Genomic DNA, 21,723 nt, shown 5'->3' on the forward strand with positions numbered 1-21,723 from the left:
GCCGGGAAAGCCTCCCCGGCTGCAGAGGAAGGGAGGCTCCGTGGGCCTTCGTGGTGGGTTGGTAGTGAATTCTTTATCCTCCCTGCCATTGTTGATTATTTAATTCAAGCTCTTCACAACAATCTTTTGAGTCCCTCCAAAATGCAAACACTTGTGCCAGTCCCCAGGGATAAATGCAACGATGAGTAAGACACAGTTCTTAGGTTCAGCAGAATTTGCCGTAAGTTCCTGCGATGTTTTTTCCACCCCCATAACCCACTAGTTACTTCCCCAATTTCCAGCTTCTCAGTCATTCCCCATTTTCTCTGGGGCAGAGAGCAAACACTGCTGCCTGACACCCAATTCGTGTCTTTTCCAGCCCCTTCTACTTATGTTTGGCATCTTGGTACACGGTGAATAAGCCAAGCCACTATATTCTCTTTTAACTCTGTATGGCTGAAACTCCCACTCAGTCTTCAGTTTAGCTGAAATGTCACTGTCCCTAGGATACATCCTGTGACTTCTCTGCCTTTGCCCCAGGCTGTGTTAGGGACTCTTCTGTGCTTCCTTAGTGTCCATCACTCTTCGAATCTTCAGTGATGTAATATTGGAATTGTCTGCACCCAATTTTTCTCCCATAGTAGAACCTTCTTGCGACACAACTCTGTTCTCTTTTTCTCTCTACCATAGGCCATAGTCCTGGTACACAGCACGCACATCATTATTAATGGCTTGGTAGATGAATGAAATCACCTGCTTTGTTGTCCTCTATTTTTTAAAAAAATTAAATGAGGGAGAGAGAGAGAGAGAAAAGAGCATGGGTCAGAGGGAGAAGCAGACTCCCCGCTGAGCAGAGAGCCCAACACGGGGCTCGATCCCAGGACCCTGGGATCATGACCTGAGCCGAAGGCAGAGGCTTAACCATCTGAGTCACCCGGGTGCCCCCCTTTATTTTGGCTATCACCAACTGCTCATTTTTACAATTCCAATCTTCATTTCCCCCATTGTTACTTATCAACTCTCTTTCCAGAATGCTGTCAGAAGGGTATCTCAGTGGACTTGCCTACCAGAAAGACATCCACTGGAGCTGTTCATCTTATAATGAGCAGGTGGCTGAGGAGAAGGAAGAAGAGACAAAATCTGTTACTCATTCCTACTGCTCGGTGGATGAAACCCAAGTCCGAAGTCTGTATGTGAGCTGCAAATCCTCGGACAAATTTATTTCTTCCGTGCATTCAAGAGAGAGCCAACACAGTAGAAATCCGAGAGCCACAATGCTGCAGACGAACCCCAACCCTGTGTTTGAAAGTCCCAACGTGGCTGCGGTCGAAATATGTAGAGACTCCAGCCGAGAGACCTACTTGGTCCCACCTTCCTGCCAAAGTATTTGCAAGAATTACAATGACTTACATATTGCAGGGGACCAGGTGATGGCTATTAATTCAGTGACAACAGAATTCCCCCCTCAGAGCAGTTTTGAATACGGCCCTTTGCTGAAATCATCTGAGATTCCTTTGCCCATGGAGGATTCCATTTCCCCTCAACCCAGCTACTTTCCCCAAAAACCTATCCAGCAGTATTCATCCTACTGGAGAATAACCAGCATCAAAGAGAAAAGCAGCCTGCAAATGCAGAAGCCTATGTCTAATGCAGTGCTGAATGAATACCTGGAGCAGAAGGTGGCCGAGTTATATCAGCAGTACATTATGGACACTGAGTTTCACGACAGTTCTCCCACCCAGATCCTGGCATCTGAACTCATCATGACAAGTGTGGATCAAATTAGTCTCCAAGTGTCTAGAGAGAAGAATCTGGAGACCTCCAAAGCCAAGGACATAGTCATTAACTGTCTATTACAGCTGGTATCAAGTGAAATCAGCACACCTAGTCTCCATATTTCTCAGTATAGCAACGTGAATCCATAGAGAGGATGCCTCTCAACTACTCCAAGCTAGAGCAACACTTTCTTCATTGATTCCGAGAATGTGCAGGAGTTGGGTGTGAAGCGCAGTCCAAAGCTAGAGAAGTAAAGGTTGGATGGAGGTCAGGTGTGAATTCAGAGGAAATCTTAACCATTACATGTGATGAAGGCGTGTGGAAAGAGGAGCCCTGAAATTAGTCTTTATGGTTGTTGTACAGCAACGAAGCAAAAATAAAACCGACCCCAAAAGAAAAGGTATGATTTAAAGGAGTACAGAAGTTTAAAAAGAAGCCAAGCCAAACAAGAACATACACCATGGGAAAACAAAAAGCCAAAGGTTTCAGGGTCAAGAGTTAATGTTTGTTAAGCAAATAAATTCCTCCAAGTTGTTTCTTCTTGAGAAGAATGGACTATAGAAGGGTGCTATGTTTGGGTAGAAAGACAGGTTTCCAACAGTTGTGAAATTCTATTTCTATTTCTTTTCTCCATTCTTTATCAGATCATTTAAAATCTATATATTCTTTATAAACATTCGAAGAGTAGCAAATTGCAATTGTGGTTTTTTTTTTTTTTTTAATGATTACTTAGCTATGGCCACTCTAACCTTCTAGTTCTGTTTACTAGTGAAGATGAAGTTTTCTAAATGGAAAGTATCACATCGTGAATTTTTCTTTTTAAGATCTTATTTTTAAGTCCTCTCTCCACCCAACTTGGGGCTTGAACTTACAACCCTGAGACCAAGAGTCGCATGCTCCACCGACTGAGCCAGTCAGGTACCCCTCACATCGTGAATATTAAAATAATTCCTTTTATTCTGCTACATATGATTTTCTTGGTGGTACTAAGCTTCTAAAGAAGTTATGAATGTTAATCCGCCCCCCCAATCATTTTTTCCCTCCACTTTCTCTTGACCCTTCTGGAGCCAGGAAGGGGTCTTCTGCATCCTCCAAACAAGGTTACAAGCTCTAGGGGACCATCATAGCAAATTCTGTCAACTCATGCCCTAGAATGGTAGCTTCATGAGCACCTCACTGCTCTACCCCATTCTTCTCGCTTAAGGGATGGCAAAACATGGCTCACTGGCCTTATCTAGTCTGCTGCCTATTTTTTAAAATTATGATATAATTGACATAACATTACATTAGTTTCAGGCGTATACCATGAGTTAATGTATCAATTGCAAAATGATCACCATAAATCTAGTTACACCCTTTTTGAACCCCCATGAGCTCAGAATTTCTTCTATCATTTAAAAATGGAAAAACCGGGGCACTTGGGTGGCTTAGTCATTAAGCAACTGCCTTTGGCTCAGGTCATGATCCCAGAGTCCTGGGATCGAGCCCCGCATCGGGCTCCCTGTTCCACAGGAAGCCGGCTTCTCCCTCTCCCACTCCCCCTGCTCGTGTTCCCTCTCTCGCTGTGTCTCTCTCTGTCAAATAAATAAATAAAATCTTTAAAAAAAATAAAAATGGAAAAACCATCAAAAAGTATTTGACAGGTGGACTTAAGATACTCAAATTCAGTGTCCATAAAATCAGGCTTTACTGTAATTCAGCCACACCCATTCATTTATGTATTGTCAATGGCTGCTTTCACACTCGAATGGCAGAGTTGGATAAACACGACAGAGAAAGTATGGCCCACAGGAGTCTGAAACACTATCTGTCCTCTTACGGACAAAGTTTGCCAACCATGCTCCCCAGTAGGGCCTTGCCCATACAATGGTTGCTGGACTTAATTGAGCTTCCTTGGGAAGGTGACGGAGATGAAGCCTGAGGCAGTAGCTTCCTGGGGAGTGAGGAAACAGAAAAGGTTTCCACAGAGGTCTCAGGCCATCTCAGGAAGCTCTGGAGCTGGGATGGCCCTTCAAAATGGATCCAAATTGAAATTAGACGGTTGGCTGTGGTTCTCCATCTTGGCCAGAAGGGGGCATAACTTGAGTTGAGGCAGTTCAGTTCAGGGCAACATTCTCCAAGTGGGAAGTAGTTGCTGGGGGAAGGAGAGCCTCATACGGAAGCAGTGATCCGGATGGAGCAAAACAGCATCTTCTACATTTGTCACTATTTTTATAAATTAATGTTTTACAACATATAATCTTGAGTAAGGAAACCTGGTTTTGAAATGATTATTCAGATATTTTATTCAGTTTTAAATTTACGGAAGTAATAGCTGCTCTTATTAATTGCTCGGTATGTGTCTGGCACCATGTTAAGTATTTTGCACGAATTATCTTACAGAATCCTCACCACCTATGAGGGCAAATGCCTATTATCCCTTTTTTCAGAGATGAGCCCGCTGGGCTCGGGGAAGTTAAGTAATTTGTGGTAGGGCTAACAGTGGGTGGTGTACTTGGATTTGAATCCAGTTCTATTGAAATTCAAAGTCCTGGTCCTTAAGTGCTACCACCTGCTCTCCTGTTGACCACCATGTTTTTTCTCATTAAAGACTGGTTTTCCTCTCCAAAGGGAAAGAACTCAATCCCTTCACCATCACGCTACATCATTTTTTTCTTCATTGTTTCGCTTGATTATATTTGCACATCTTCATCCCCTCCCAAGAACATAAGCTTTGATTTACTCATTTGTTTCTCCAGGTCTCAAACACTATTTACACATAGTAGGCACCCAATTAATGTATGTCAAATGGATACATCTGGTGGTCGAAGTGAGAAACCGTCAGTATGAAAACCAACTACTTCTGACTAGAATCAAGTGCTATTGAGAGTTCCTCCTCAAGGAGAAAAATAACTGAATAAATGAGCTTAATTTCTTCTAACATGTTAGTATAATAAAGTACATTATAATGAAATATCACGGATATTTTTTTTTGCTTATTTACTGAGAAATAACTCGTTACAAAAGAGACTGGTTTATCTTTTCCAGTGAGCCTTATTTTGATGCTATTTTGAGGGGGGGGGGTTGGAACACAGTGCATTAAACACAGGTAGGGAAGACACATGTGTGTGCACACACACACAGGGGAGTAGGCCCTGTTCTCCGCCAGCTTACTAGATTGTTGGGGAGACCTAGCAAGTAACTAGGTGACAAGTGACAAAGCCCCTTATTAGGCAGCAAGTTGGCAAAGTGGCACAAACAGAAACACAATTATCAATGATTGCAACTCAAGTGTGATATGGGCTAAAAGTAGATGGGTTAGGAGGTGGTGGACAGTGGGGGAGCCCAGCGCAGATGCCAAAGGGAAGTGATGGTTTAGATGACTCTTGAAGAGCAAGATAGGATCTGGGTAGGCGGATGGGAGAGGTGTTTCATGCAAAAGCGTGTGTTTCATGCCACGGGGAGCTCCGAGTCCACAGCTACAATGGAAGCTGCATGAATGCACCAACGGCAGGATGCTAGTTTGCTATGGCTCATGTAACGAATGGCCACAGAATTAGTAGCTTAAAATAAAACAAACCTATTATCTTAGGGTTATGGAGGTCAAAAGTCCAAAATGATTCCCACTGGGCTAAAATCGACGTGTTGGTAAGGCTGAGTTCCTTCTGGAGGTTACAGGCCCTCAGAAAGGCAAATAATCTGAATCATATTTCTTGAATGTCAAACTTCAGGTTAACAGTTAAAACTCAGAGAGAGAGAGACCTTACTGTTAATACAGACAAGTTCCTCAGTCTATTGGCCCAATGTTCCACAACAGACAAAAATGTCCACAAAATATTGGACATCATCAAATAGTATATGAGGAAGAAAAACTAATAGATTGTTCCCCAGACGAACATTATAAATCTACTAGTTTTAGAACTTCTCCCTCTGTTACAGTGTCGTTGAAACAAACAAAGATACAATATTTTATTCAAAGATGATGTGATCGGGGTGTCTGTGTGGCTCAGTTGTTAAGTGTCTACCTTCGGCTCAGGTCATGGTCCCAGGGTCCTGGGATTGAGTCCTGCATCGGGCTCCCTGCTCCGCGGGAAGCCTGCTTCTCCCTCCCCCACTCCCCCTGCTTGTGTTCCCTCTCTCGCTTTGTCTCTCTCTCTGTCAAATAAATAAATAAAATCTTAAAAAAAAAAAGATGTGAACCCTGCTCAGAGAAATGAAAAAAAAAATACATGGAATCTTGATGAGCACTGAGCAATGTATAGAAGTGTTGATTCGTTATATTATACACCTAAAACTAATATAACACTGTATGTTAATCATAGTTCCATTTTTAAAAAGTACATGGAGAAAAGACCGGCAATAAATTCATTCATAAACGTTACCTGAATATTTGGGGACTGAGGACAACTTTCTGCTTTGCTGTTATTCAGATTTTCTAGAACAAGCCGATACCACGTTTATAATGAATAAACATATTTTAAAAGAAAGATAAAAATAGAATTAGAATCCAGAAAAGGATATCTAAAATGAGCATAAGAAAAAGTGGATTAATGTATATGGACAAATCAAGATATACAGCATGGGATGACAACAGGCAGAAAAGGAAACCATCTATTTTACATATAAGCAAACATGGACTTATTCATCTTGAATAAGAATTAAGAGTGGAAAGGCAAATTTCTGACAATCAGGAGGGGGAAAAATGGTCCTTTCTGTGGTAGACAGAATACTGTCCACCACCACCCTCTTGCCCTGGCAAATATTCATATTTTGATGCCTGGAACTTGTGAATGTTCCTGTACAAGGCAAAAGGAACTTAGCAGATGTGATTACTTGAAGAATCTTAAGGTGAGCACGTTAGCCTCAATTATCCAGGTGGGCCCGATGGAGTCCTAAGGGTCCTTATAAAAGGGAAGCGGGATGGGCAGGGCAGGCCAAGTTCCATTGATGGTCGTGGTCGCTTTGTTGTGCAGCCAGGAGCCCCGGCGTGTGGGTAGCTTCTAGAAGCTGTAAAGGGTAAGCAAACCATTTCTTCCCCTGTAACCTCCAGAAGGAACTCAGCCTTACCAACACGTCGATTTTAGCCCAGTGGGAATCATTTTGGACTTTTGACCTCCATAACCCTAAGATAATAGGTTTGTTTTATTTTAAGCTACTAATTCTGTGGCCATTCGTTACATGAGCCATAGCAAACTAGCATCCTGCCGTTGGTGCATTCATGCAGCTTCCATTGTAGCTGTGGACTCGGAGCTCCCCGTGGCATGAAACACACGCTTTTGCATGAAACACCTCTCCCATCCGCCTACCCAGATCCTATCTTGCTCTTCAAGAGTCATCTAAACCATCACTTCCCTTTGGCATCTGCGCTGGGCTCCCCCACTGTCCACCACCTCCTAACCCATCTACTTTTAGCCCATATCACACTTGAGTTGCAATCATTGATAATTGTGTTTCTGTTTGTGCCACTTTGCCAACTTGCTGCCTAATAAGGGGCTTTGTCACTTGTCACCTAGTTACTTGCTAGGTCTCCCCAACAATCTAGTAAGCTGGCGGAGAACAGGGCCTACTCCCCTGTGTGTGTTTCACTTGTAATACTCATTGACACATAAAATTAACCATCAGAAAGGCAAATATGCCATCAGACAAAATTATGTGTCACTACTATTTCACTTGTCTATCCTGATAATCACCTGCCAGACTTTCATTTACTCACTTTAAATTCAAAGAAATCCAACTAATATTTATTCAGCACGAACTATTATACAAAGATGAGGTTGTCCCGGTCCCTGTTTAAAGAGCTTATTGGTGTGGTACAAAATGTAGCAAACAATGCACACTAGTGTGGTAAGACATGGGCAATGACTATTTAAGATATGCTGAATAATTTTCCTTTCAATTTATCCCAGTTCAACATCTGCAGTCCTAGCCCATATCTTGTTTTATTTATTTTCTTACTTTTTGACCCTCAGCCCCTATTAGAGGGCTATGACTAGAACCTTCTTTACTAAGCACACTGAGAAGCAGGAAAGGGGTAGGGATGGGGTACCTTCAGTATGGACTTGAGTAATCAAGCCTGGCTTTGACTTTGACTTGGTCTTAATCTCAGAGTTGGCATGATGTGTGGCTAAGGCACATTTGGTACTGAAACCTCTCCCCTCCTTTGCACAACACTGATTTCTGTCTTCCTGTCTTTCCTTCCTTCCTTCTTTTCTTTCTTTCTCTTTCTTTTCCTTTCTTTCTTTCTTTCTTTAAGAGTGTGAATGTGAGCAGGGGGTGGGGAGTGATAGAGGGAGAGAGAGAATCTTAAGCAGGCTCCAAAGTCAGCATGGAGCCAGATGCGGGGCTCAATCTCACCACCCTGAGATGACCTGAGCTGAAATCAAGAGTCAGAAACTTAATGGACTGAGCCACCCGGGTGCCCCCCTTCATTTTCTTTCTTGTTCTTTCCCGTTCCTCCCATCCTTCTGCTTCCCTCCCCTGCTCCATTCCTTTCTTTCCTTTTCTTCTGTGTCTTTTCTCCCTCCTCCTTCCTTTCCCTCCCTACTTTTCTTCTCCCTCTCTCTCTCTCTTTTGTTATTTATTTGGTAAAATGCAAATTTCTGAAATTTCAAATACATCCCTCTGATTTGATGAAATGCTAATGAATAAGAACATTGCACATTGCACAAAAGAAGTTCAAAGAGAGAAAACTCCTTACTTCAGCACCCCCTTGTCTTTTGATTTCCCAAAGAGCAAGTCTCATAGTACTCTACACTTAAACAAAGGTATAGATCAGTATTTTTAGGCAAATGGTATTCTACTATCTTGTCCTGGCTTTTGTCACTTAACGATACAACTTTCCATAGGAAGGAGGACTGTAAAAAGTTTAAGTCACACACACTCTGTGAGGAGGATGCTCTGAGACCCCATCCCACTCCAGCTTCCGCTGGGATGGGAAATATGGAGAGCTACACACATGCAAATGTCAATACAGAAGAAACACTTAACACTATCTATTACTCCTTGTAAGCTATATCTCTTCCAGGGGGAAGAATATCCTCACCAAATAAATGAGACTCTTACTGTTTTTTAGGCATCCAGTGGTTTTTAAGTTTTTTTGTTTGTTTGTTTTTTTATTTGACAGAGAGAGAGATAGCGAGAGCAGGAACACAAGCAGGGGGAGTGGGAGAGGGAGAAGCAGGCTTCCCGCTGAGCAGGGAGCCCGATGTGGGACTTGATCCCAGGACCCCGGGATCATGACCCGAGCCGAAGGCAGACGCTTAACGACTGAGCCACCCAGGCGCCCTAGGCATCCAGTGTTATGTGGAGCATAATTCAGTTGAAGCACATGGTCTTACACTGAAAAGGACTCTGTATAAGTCATTCATTTGTCATAAGTCTCCTGCCATACCAACACTGGTCCATCAACAAACTTCTCATCTATGGATCACAGATTGTAGACTGTCTTTTCATCTAGTTCTCATTTCTGTGTCTTGTCCACAGGATACTGTGATGGTTCATTTCATGTGTCAACTAGACTGGGCAACTGAGTGCCCAGATATTTGGTCCAACATGATTCTGGATGTGTCTGTGAGGGCATTTGGGCATGACAGAAGCATTCGAATCAGTAGACTGAGTAAAGCAGATTGCCTCCCTTATGCGTATGGCCCTCAGCCGATCAGCTGAAGGCCTGAATAGAACAAAAAGTTGACCCTCCCCCAGGTAACAGAGAATTTCTCCTGCTTGATGGCCATTGAACAGGGACATTTGGCTTTTCCTGCCCTCAGACTCAAACTGAAACATGGCTCTTCCTGGGTCTCCAGCCTGCCAGCCCCCTGAGAGCCTTGGGTCTCCTGCTTCCCAGGCTTTCAGATTCAGGCCGGAACCACACACCAGCCCTCCTGGCTCTCCAGTTGTCTGACTGCAGATCCTGGGACTTGTCAGCCACCCTAATTGCATGAGTCAATTCCTTATAATAAATTTTTTTTTCTTTTCAAATTATTTATTTATTTATTTTATTTTTTTTAAAGATTTTATTTATTTATTTGACAGAGAGAGACACAGCGAGAGAGGGAACACAAGCAGGGGAGTGGGAGAGGAAGAAGCAGGCTTCCCGCCGAGTAGGGAGCCCGATGTGGGGCTCGATCCCAGGACCCTGGGACCATGACCTGAGCCGAAGGCAGACGCTTAACGACTGAGCCACCCAGGCGCCCCCCCAAATTTTTTATTTAAATTCTAGTTAACATACAGTGCAATATCGGTTTCAGTGCTCATCACAAGGGCCCTCCTTAATACCCATCACCCATCTAGCCCATTCCCCACCCATCAACCCTCAGTTTGTTCTTTATCTTTAAGAGTCCCTTATGCTTTGTTTCCCTCTCCCCCCTGCAAAATGATCATCTGTTTTGTTTCTTAAATTCCACATATGAGTGAGATCATATGGTATTTGTCTTTGACTGACTTATTTCGCTTAGCATCATACTCTCTAGCAAGACTAAACTAGAATGTCTAGGGGTGATACAACTATTAAGAAGGATAAGGATATGATTAGTTTAGAGGTCAAGATCGTGGTTACTTTTGGAAGGAAGAGGAGGCTGTGATTAGGGTGGAACACAGGAGTGACTTCCACAGTGTCTGGCAAATTTCTATTTCTTTGCTTGAATCAGGATTTAAATAAAGTCAATATATTGCAATTGGCTGATATGTTTCAAGTGTCTTTCAACCTTCATCCTTGTTTAGTTGTTTTCCTTACAGTTGGGAAACTAACTTGGTCACTTTACTCTTAGATTTTGCTGACTGCATTCCCAGAGTATTTTTCTGTCCCCTGTATTTCTTTTAAATTATTAGTTAGATCTAGAGGCTTAATCAGTTGCAGGATTTTTTGTTTTCAAGAAGAATTCACGGGTAGTGTTGTGTCCTTCCACGAGAAGGCACATAATGGTTGGTTGCCTAACATTTTTATCTGAGATAATATCCTTCCAACTGCTAAAAAGCAAGTATTACAATCTTTAAAAAATATCGAAAAAGTATATTTTCCAGATGATATCTTTGACTCGATTTTTCAATAAGTATTTTTACAAGAGAAACTGAGTCCAGTACATTGTCTCTACCTATGATACTTGGGAATGTTTGCCAAATTTCAATGCTACAAAATTAAAGCCTTCTTGATTTTATGCTGATAAAGATAATAAATTTATCCAGTTAAAAACTAGAGCTCCACCAAAGGATTTTTTCCACAAGTTGAGATATTCCAAAGCCCAAAAATAGAATATCAAAATTAAATCTTGCATACTATTTGTGCTATTGTCATTCCATTTGTTTAGTTCCTCCTTTTTTTTTTTTTTTCAAAGATAAATTTCCAGCCTTCCTTTTTGCAATTTTCATCTAGGAGCTCCAATGGTTTCCAATGGAAAAACCACTGCATTTTGAATGAAATGCAACCACATTTGAGAGGGCTAATTTACATAAAAGTTCAATATTAATGAAGATACTTAGGTTGATTTACAAAGGAGTTTTTCAAAAGTGCCAGCATTTCTACAATCTGATTGATGATAGGAAGCAGAGAAAACTCATATTACCATGTTAAAGTATTTTTAGTTTTCAATGTCAGCTTTATTACATTTTATAGTTCACTTATCCTGTGTCTTTATTAAAATACTTAAAAGTATTTACAACTTTCATTTCAGTTGGTAGAATATTACTCCTTATTTGGATGCAATTAGGAATTTTGTGTTCACTATGATCTATTCTGAATATCTTTTTGTTTTATAGGTTTCTTAATTTAGTGAAAAACACTGTTCTTACCATGATTCTTTGCTCTACCAAAATTAGCCATTATTTTATCCTATAAAAGTAAAAACTTTGTCTTCAAAGTTTAACTTTTTAATTGATTTGTAATACCATTGATACTAATGTCAGATGTTTATCTTCAACAGAATTAGCACTCCAAGCTTTACTTTAATTGCATAAATTGAATGGAAAAAAATGAACGATTCTTGGAATTAACCGATTTTCTACTTGAAGCATCCGGGGTCATTTCACTTCCAAGAAATTCCTCTTCTGTTCATGGTACAAGCATATTTATAATGCTTACATTAGCTTTTTTATACATGCACAAGAAAATTTGGAACTGAAAATTAGTAAAATTAATTTAGAATGGGTATTTGATCTCACTGAAAAGTGATATGTCACGTTCCTTCGATCTTTTGCAGGTAGTCTTAAATAACTATAAAACTTTGTAGTAGATGCTGATGCCTCTTCAGCAGATTTCTATTTCCATGTAGTCAGTAATACTTTTGTGATCCCCATGGTTGATGACAAATGTTTCTTCTAAAGTTACACATTTACCATTTCTGCCTGAGTAATGAAAATCCAGTTCTTTTTATTAATTTTTTTTAAAGATTTTTATTTATTATTTATGAGAGAGAGAGATAGAGCAAGAGAGCATAAGCAGGGGGAGCAGCAGAGGGAGAGGGAGAAGCAGGCTCCCCACTGAGCAGGGAGCCCGATGCGGGGCTCGATCCCAGGACCCTGGGATCATGACCTGAGCTGAAGGCAGATGCTTAACCACTGAGTCGCCCAGATGCTCCGAAAATCTAGTTCTTAATTACACTTAATATTCTTCCTTTTTTATATACAAAATGGTTTATTACAAAATAAGACATTACCATATGATAAAATAAATAAATGGTAGTAGATTCACAGTATTCAATAAATGACAAAACTACGTAGCAAGAGTGTTAAGACTTGGGAGACTTCTCTGCCTCTTTTTCCTGTACATGTTTCATATAAACCTCAATGATAATTTTCTACGTTTCCCACTGACCTCCCTGTCAGCCTGGTGGCACCGTGTGGGTGTATTTATGAGTTTCTCTTGGGTGCACACCTAAGAGTTGAATTGCTGGGTCATAGGCTACATGAATTTTCAAAGTAAGGAGATAAATCCATTCTCCACAGCGATATGTAAGACATCTTGTCAATTCCTACCCTTGACAGATCTTGACATCATTTCAGTTTGCATGAGATTGAGATGATCTCTTCTGGGTTTGGTGTTTGCTTGAAAGGAAGATTTTAAATTATTTTAAATCTTTAATTCCTATAATATTAGCAAGACAATTCAAGCTTACAATACTGTTCTCAAGTCAATTCTGGTTTTTTTTCCCCTAGGAATTTGTCCACTTTTGCCTAATTCATTACAATGTGTATACCTCACACTCATTATTAATCTTTCTCATCTCTGTTTTATCTGGGTTAGGTTCCTCTTTTTCATTTATCATTTTTATTTTGGGTCCTCCTCTCTCTTTCTTGAATCTTGCTGGAAGTATGTCTACTTTGTAATGTTTTTTTCTCCCCGAAGGATCAATTTTTGTCTTTGTTGTTCTTCTGTGTTTTCTCTCATTGATTTACACTCTATTTTTATTCTTTCTTTAGGTTTAATCTATTTTTTTCAAACGTCTAATTAATTTGCAGCTTTTCTTTCTCTGAGAGAAGTAATTTTTTTGAGAGAGCACGCATGTGCATGCGTGCTTGAATGTGGGGTGGAGGGAGGGGCAGAGGAAGAGGAGAAAGAGAATCTCAAGCAGACTCCGCCTTAAGCACAGAGCCAGACTTGGAGCTCCACCATGACCTGAGTCGAAATCAAGAGTCGGGCGCTTAGACTGACTGAGCCACCCAGGTGCCCATCTAAGAGAAGTATTTAAGGCTATAAGATTTCCTTTATGGCATGACTTTTGCTATATTCCTTAAGTTCTGACATGTAGTATTTTTATAATTTATTTTTAGACATGATTTTCATTATGACTTATTTAGCAGTGTGTTTTTAAAATTTCTGAAAATATGGATGTCATTCATCATGAACGATCAGACATTTTACCCTACTTATGAGCCAACAAGGTAACCTATCTTCGTTTCATGGATGACGAAAGAAGATTTGACGCCTGGGTCAGAGACAAAGGATGTTGTTACGCACAGCATGATCAGTAGCCAGCATATCAGCCCTCATAGGCGGGGTCCCCAAACCCCAACGGTTCCAGGGTGATGCAAAAGGAGCCAGATAGTACCTGGATTTGCAGCGAGTTGTGTTGCAGGAGAGGAACTCTAAGGAACACAAATCTTTTTTTTTTTTTTTTTTGAGGTTTCAATATTGTATTCAAGTTTTACTTTAAGTGATGTTAATTACAGCATCTGAAGGGGAGGATCTAATTCCACACAAAATGGAAGACTCTAAAATGTACCCATTAAACGGCTAAAAAATAAACCAAGTGGTGAGAATAGAACAAGTCCAGTTTAGATTCTGAGTGTTGTCACAATGTGATTACAGTCACAGAGACTCTTCCCAGCTCAGAGCTGGGACTTTTAGAAGCTATTTCATACTCTGGTGCAGGGGCAGAAAACCACAACATGAGAGGGAATTAAGTCCTGAATTACTGGCTTCATCACATCCATCTTCTCTACCCCAAAATGGCACAAAAGAAACAGCTACCACACCCTGCAGACTACTTTTGGTGTAAAAGAGGTGATGGACTGGGGTGGAAACAGGTCAGGAAAATCTGTCTAAAAAAGGCTCTTTCACACCATCAGTGAGTCTCTCCTTCCTTTGGGTAGGAAACCCAGTTCAATTCTCAGGAAGTCATAATTTCATTCATGTACTCCATACCAATTAACAAAGTGCCTATAAATTATCAGCTTCCATTTGCAGCCATTTCTAGATAAAAAAGAAACCTGAACTCTCTGGAGAGGCCACCAAGCTCCCCCTAAGTCTACAGCTGAAAGGACTTTTCGTGGACTTGGGTTTCTTCTGTACCTCTGAAAGGGTAACACCTTAAAGCTGAATCATCTTTAACCTGGAGGTCTAACATGATACTTAGCAATACTTGCATCCCAGACATACAACATTAAAAGTTACACTAAATTCTGAAGGTAGCTATGCTCAGCATAGTTTAAAATTAAACTGCTGTACAGTATTCATTTATGCCTGAAATTCCAGTCCTAGACCAAGCTTGTGGCCGCCAGCATTGACATTCTTGCCACCCAGCAGAGCTGATAGGGTCAGGTTGATACCTGGCTTTAGGGTCTGAGTGTATCCTAAACCTATCAGGCTGGAGTTGTTCACTTTAGCCGAGAAGCAGGTGTCAGGGGCGATCTGATACTTGGCCGCTATTCCAAAGCGAGTGTTACTATTTCCTGCTGTCCAGGCCAGATTGACAGCGGTCTCTAACTTCTTGTTCACCTGATAAATGGAGCCACCAAATTCTGTCCCATCGTTTACGTTAGTGTGGAGCTGGAATCCGTCAGTCTTGTAGCCAGCCGCAAAGTTGCTCGGGTCACTCGAGACTTTGCAGGCTCAAAATTCATCTGGTAGCCAGCCAGCCAGCTTTCATATCCCAACACCACAGCACCCCGGACTGAAGGACCGGCAATGTCGAAATCCACGTCACAGCCCAGGTTGATGTGCTCCCGCTTATACCCTGTCTTGATTTTAGCATTTTTTCCCCCAGTGTCTGGTGAGAAGGATGAATCAAAGGTCAGCTTCAGTCCACGTGCAAGCTGAACGGAAAAGAAATTTGCCAGGTTTAGTCAAAAGGCAGGGAAACAGAGGTCAATGAATAAAACTGTGTCTCTTCCCGGGTGACCATTACCTGATCTTCCACAGTGATCTCTGTGCCTAGTGTGTTGTCAGTGTTCCATTTCTCTGTAAACGTCAGACCATATTCGGTCCATCTGTACTTGGTTTCCAGACTGCCCGTCACTTTGGTGGTCTCAGTGTTGGCTGAACCTGAGCTTGTCAATTCCAGTCCATTCTCAGATTTTGTTCTCAAGTCAAGTGTTATTAAGCCAAATCCATAACCCTTGGTGAAGACATCCCTGGCAGACTTGCCAAGATCAGCATATGTGGGAGGCACAGCCATCTTCTGCTCAGGGGCGGTGGCGGCGGGCTCAGCGGCTGCTACCGCGGGGGCTGCAGCGAGAGGGACGGAGGAACACAAATCTTTTATACTGTAGAGGAAGCATACCTGCCCTTTGCTCTGAAGGAAGACTCTATCTCTGTCTACCAAGCCTGTTGGCTATACACACATCCTCGAAAAGACAGCCCAGCAAAAAGCGAGTCAGTGTCTCTGCTTGCAAGACTTGCAGAAATGAGACCCATGGGAAACTGACTCCCAATAGTGAATAGATTTGTTAATTACATGTTTGCAGTCTTTCTAATTTAATTGACTTGTAGTCAGAGAAAATAGTCTGCAAGATACCTATGCTTTGAAAACTGTTAAAGTTCATTTGGTGACCCAGTATATGATCCAATTTTTTAACTGCCTTATTTACAAAATATGTTGTTAAGAAGAACACGTATTCCCAAGCTTTTGAATGTAAAATTCTCTACAGGCCTATTAGATCAAAATTCTTCATTGTGTTGTTCAGATCTTCAATCCCCTTCCTGAATTTTGTCTCCCTAATCTATGGATAATTGAAAGAACTGTATTTAAATTTCCCACCATGATGGTATCAATTTCTCTTTTTTGTTCTTGTAATTCTATCAATTTTAACCCTACATATTTTGAGGTTATTTTGTTAGATTCATCCGTCATTACAATTTCGATATCTTCTTAGCAAAATGAATCTTTATCATTGTGTACGGACCTTCCCTGACCCTAAGAGTGCTTTGTTTTTAAAAATTTATTTTGTCTGATACTAACATAGACACTAGGTTTCTCCCCTCCCCCCACGTTTTTTTAGGTTTCTTTTGGTTAGTATTTGCCTGAGATGACTACTTCCATCCATTTACTCTTTTTTTTTTTTTTAAGATTTTATTTATTTATTTGACAGAGACACAGCGAGAGAGGGAACACAAGCAGGGGGAGTGGGAGAGGGAGAAGCAGGCTCCCCGCAGAGCAGGGAGCCCGATGCGGGACTCGATCCCAGGACCCTGGGATCATGACCCGAGCCGAAGGCAGTTGCTTAACCAACTGAGCCACCCAGGCGCCCCATCCATTTACTTTCAACCTCTGCATATCCTTGATGCTTTCCATGTGGCTCTCATAAAGATATTTTGTATTATGTTTATTATTCTGATTTTTAAAACAATTGTTCTTTGTGTTGTAATATTTCTTTCTGCTTAAGATGGAATCTTTTGAAATGATCTTTTTCTGTGAAATAGTCCTGCTCGGGCGCCTGGGTGGCTCAGTTGGTTAAGCGACTGCTTTCGGCTCAGGTCATGATCCTGGAGTCCCTGGATCAAGTCCCGCATCGGGCTCCCTGCTCGGCAGGGAGTCTGCTTCGTCCTCTGACCCTATCCCCTCTCATGTGCTCTCTCTCTCTCATTCTCTCTGTCTCAAATAAATAAATAAAATCTTTAAAAAAAAAAAAAGAAATAGTCCTGCTCTTCAGATACATTGATGTACCAGCCTGTGGACTCCTATTTCTCGCAATATGGGCTACTTTTTCTGGCAGTGGCTATGGGGAAGGGGTCAGAGGCCAGACCTCACTCTGTGTTCACTCGAATAAGTTCAGAGATTCACTATGGGGGGTGGGGGATAAGCCCCCTAGAGTGGGGAACTTCTCATTGAATCACTCCCCACTCCACCACGTTATTTCTTCACGATGAAGCTCTACCTTCCATAACTCCGTCCCCTGCAACTGTGCAACATTTGGAGAAGGCACCTGCCCCACAGGCTGGGGGTGAAGCGGGAAGGTGAGGGCTGGAGATCAGTCCGTCTGCACCTATCTTTCTCCCATCCTCAGCGTTGTCCGCTCACTGCCCTGATTTAACTGCTGAGAACCCCCATACCCAGACCTTGATATTCTCTCTTGGAGAGCGATCTTGGCCGAGGGAGCCAGGTGTCCTAGTTCAGCAGCTTGGTTGATACTGAAGCTAGAACTTGGAGTTATTTTGTAGAATAATCTGACATATATAATCACTGTTATTTATTCACGGTCTCTCTGCTGTTGAGAGTGTTTGAAATATTCAAACTGCTGTAAGGTATTTAAAGTGTTCAAAAGAATCAGTTACACCAAATTTCTTATGGAGACGAACCATTTGGGAAAACTTAATTAGGGCAGCATTTAATCTCAACGTGTTTAAGAAAAAATGACTTTCCCACTTTTTTTTCCCCACTAGACATGTATGTTTGATGAACTGAACATTAAGGCCAAGCGCAGGTGGGGATGATTTTCTATGTACAAAAGTTTCTCAAGCTTTAAAGACTCCATTAACAAATGGAAGTACATTTAGTTGTATAAATATTGTAAAAGGTTAGAGGAGCTCAGTGACCAAAAATACAAATTGAGGCAACAATAAGAGACCATCATTTATTAATCAAATTAGAAAAAGAAAGCTTGGGGCGCCTGGGTGGCTCAGATGGTTGAGCGTCTGCCTTCGGCTCAGGTCATGATCCCAGGGTCCCGGGATCGAGTCCCACATCGGGCTCCCGGCTCAGCGGGGAGCCTGCTTCTCCCTCTGACCCTCTCCCCTCTCATGCTGTTTCTCTCTCGCTCGCTCTCTAAAAAATAAATAAATAAAATCTTAAAAAAAAAAGAAAAAAGAAAAAGAAAGCTTGGTCAGGATTCTTAGTTTTGGGAAGTGTGCAATGGATGAATGCTTGAAAGGAATCTTACATCACGGAAGGAAAATACATTGGTGCAAAACTTTAGGAAATGCTATGAAATAAGTATTCAGAGTGAAACATGTTGATGATGCAATTTTGTTTCTGGGAATGTACCCTGAAGAAATAGTTCTAAACATATATATATATAACAGAGATACTACTTAAAAAAATGTATCATTGTAGTTTTACTTTTTGTATAGGTGTATCTGACTTTTTAAGCTGGTCTGGTGTGTTTTTCCTATGTGTAGGGAAGGGGATGGGGAGCTGAAGCTGTTACAGCAGAAACACACAGATTGAAAAAAAAAACAAACCACCCAATCCTTAAGTTTTGACTCCTCAGGTAGAATTTTTGAGTCGAGAAAAATGTCCAGTTCGGTTCGGTCATCAGCGGGCCAACTAAAGCAAAAATCACATCATTCAAATACAAGAAAGAAAAGCACATCGATATATTTTTTTGAGAGAAAAAGATTTCACCCTTCTTCCAGTTTCCATTAGCATATTATTTGGGTCAGGGTTCAGTCATATGGCGCACGCTGCGCCTGAACCAGTTTGAGCAGGAATCAGTTACAGGACTGTTGAAAGGGCTGGGGAAAGGATTCTCATGTGAGCTTTCACTAACAACTTCCGCAGACTCACCACAGAACCTGGCCATCTAGACAGATACTACCTCTTACGTGGCTCCAGAATTAGGTGATTATTGCCACAGTCAGGATCAGGACAGTGCTCCCGTGAGCTCCCAGGAGCGCAGCATTCCTGCCGTGATCCACACAGACAAAATGAAGGCCCTGCAGCCTGTCTCGCAACACCATGACTGGGTCCCGAGGCTGTTAAAGCGGCCGCAGGAAACCACGTGCCTACACAACCACGCCTGCTCCCAAACATGGTACACACAGCACAGTCTCAGCCTCTGTCTTGCTTCCACTTTCTTTTTATTTATTTACTTTAGAGACTGAGAGGGGAGGGGCAGAGACAGAGGGAGAGAGAATCTCAAGCAGACTCTGCGCTGAGCCGGGAGCCCAATTCAGGGCTCGATCTCACGATCCCGAGATCGTGACCTGAGCCGAAAGCAAGAGCCCGACGCCTAAGCGACTGTGCCCCCAGGTGCCCCTCGCTTCCACTTCCTAAGTTTTGGATGGATGTATCTGATGGTCTGATTTGAACTCACACCCAGAATTCCAATCGCAAGGAAGCCTGGGGAAATACAGTTTTTGCTTTCCAGCCACTGCAGCACAGAAGGAGGGCCGAGTGAGTCTTGAACGCCAAGCCACTATGCTATCACACATAATGAAATCGGGACCCAGGGGATTGTAGGATATTGATAATGAGAAGATACGCCAGAGTGGACATTGTCCCGTTTCCCCTAGATCTCCTGTGATCCTTTTAACTGTTTCCATACACTCCTCAGTCAGCTTTGACGTGTTTAGCTTTCAGCCTCCTTCCTACCTGTCAGTGGGAGGCCTGACGTTGGACTCTTGAAGTCAGCTCTGCCCACAGGTGCAGAGGCCTGGAGCTGCTTGGGAGTTTATGTACCTCTGGGGTGGCCTGTTATGGACTGAATGTGTGTGTCGTTCCCCATATCCCAAATTCATTTGTTGAAATCCTAACCTGTGAGGTGATGGTATTAGGAGGTGGGATGTCTGGGAGGTGACAGGGTCATGAGGGTGGGGACCCTCATGATGGGATTACTGCCCTTATAAAAAAGACCCTGGTGAGTGTTCTTGTCCTTTCTGCCATGTGAGGACAGAGAGAGAACATGGCCTCCTGTGAACCAGAAAGTGGGCCCTCGCCAGACACCACATCTGCTGGCGCCTTCATCTGGGACTTCCCAGCCTCCAGAACTGTGAGAAATAAATGTTCATTGTGTAAACCACCCGGTCTAGCAGCCTGAGTGGAATGAGACACAACCCTTAGCCAACAGCAGCTGAAGAACGCACTAGTACGAAAGCCTAGGCCCCTTGTCTCTAACTGGGCCCCACTCCCAGGCACTACACTGCAGAGCTGTCCCTCGGGATCAGGCTGCAGCTGTCTTCCTAAGGACTATGCCTGCCACTGCAACCTTGCCTGCCTTCTCCTGCTTCTTTATCCTGATGTTTTGTTCCCTTTTTTTTCACCCCTTTATCGTAAGAGCACTTCCTTCACAAATCAAATGCACAGGGATCCTTGCCATGGGGTATGTTTTTCGGGAACCCAACCCCCAAATGGCCCATCCGTCATTCAGGATCGGAGGAAGGGTAGCAGAGATGGATAGAGAGGGAGTAGATGGTCAGTTATGCATCCTGATCTCCCTTCTCTAACCTTGGAGTTTAGGATAGGAAGCTAGGATAGATCCTGCAGAGTAGAGCCCTTAGGATCCATTGCAACCACCTTCCACCTTACTTCCCTGTACAATCAAAGCTGGAAGTTTAAAAACGACATTTCTCCATTTCCCAGCCTCTAGAGTTCTGCATGTGACCCAGTTTCTTTCTTTTTTTTTTTTCAGTTTTTTTTTTTATTCTTAGGTTAATCCCCTACATTACATCATTAGTTTTAGATGTAGTGTTCCATGATTCGTTGTTTGTGCATAACACCCAGTGACCCAGTTTCTTGAGCACCTTAGCTTTCAACCTGGAGGCAGCAATGTGAGTTAATGGTTGCATGTGGGAAGAGTTGATTATCTGGAAAGTACCAGAGCTGAGGCATTTGATGTTCAGCTGTGGTGGAGTTTCTGGCACCCAAGGTCAAAGACCTCCGTGGTGGGTCTGTGATAGGATTGTGTGTTTTATTTTCCCAGACTGTATTAACTCTTCATAGTTTGATCCTGAGAGTAAAGCATCTAGGTCCATCCTTTGGTCCTTTTAGAATGTCTAACATATTTTGGGGCGACTGGGTGGCTCAGTTAAGCATCTGTCTTCAGCTCAGGTCATGATCCCAGGGTCCTGAGACTGAGCCCTGTGTCGGGCTCCACGCTTGGCAGGGAGTCTGCTTCTCCCTCTCCCTCTGCCCCTACCCCTGCTTGTGTGCACTCTCTCTTTCAAATAAATAAATCTTTTAAAAAAAGAAGGTCTACCTAACGTATTTTAATACACATTTTGTGCTAAATTCGTCCATGAATCCTTTTGTGTGCAACTATGAATCCTGGCAGACACAGGAGGTATTTAAGAGAGGTTGAAGATAAGGCTGACAGGGGGTCATTTTCCCACTTGCCCCAGGAACAAGGGACAATGGAGTGATCAGAAAGAGAGAACTAGAGCTAGTACTCCAAAGCTGCCCTTGGTTCTTAAATGGTACAGGGAAATTTCTGCAGGTCCCCAGTGGGTTGCCTGGAGTCTCACTGGGTAGTATATGAGAGTGGGTTGCTATGGCTCTCTTGTCTGCAATTGAATAACAATCACAGTGTGTCATAGGTTATGAAAATGGCCACAAAATACTCCTT

At 42.4% G+C, this 21,723-nt stretch overlaps 2 protein-coding genes across 2 annotated transcripts; one reads left to right on the forward strand and one right to left on the reverse strand.

Moving 5' to 3' along the window:
• Positions 1-1,010: 1,010 nt before the first annotated feature.
• On the forward strand, positions 1,011-1,904 carry TASL (TLR adaptor interacting with endolysosomal SLC15A4). The gene has a single exon (XM_021687919.1). It carries the CDS (start codon positions 1,011-1,013, stop codon positions 1,902-1,904), a length of 894 nt encoding a protein of 297 aa, XP_021543594.1.
• A 12,776-nt stretch (positions 1,905-14,680) lies between these two features.
• LOC110594300 (voltage-dependent anion-selective channel protein 1-like) lies at positions 14,681-15,684 on the reverse strand. Its single transcript, XM_021705845.1, is given in 3 exon segments — positions 14,681-15,033; positions 15,036-15,258; positions 15,351-15,684. Coding segments are annotated over 3 exon segments (846 nt in total). The 5' UTR covers positions 15,621-15,684.
• Positions 15,685-21,723: the final 6,039 nt, after the last annotated feature.

This window comes from Neomonachus schauinslandi, chromosome X (genome assembly GCF_002201575.2).
Source record: "Neomonachus schauinslandi chromosome X, ASM220157v2, whole genome shotgun sequence".
Lineage (NCBI taxonomy): Eukaryota > Metazoa > Chordata > Mammalia > Carnivora > Phocidae > Neomonachus > Neomonachus schauinslandi.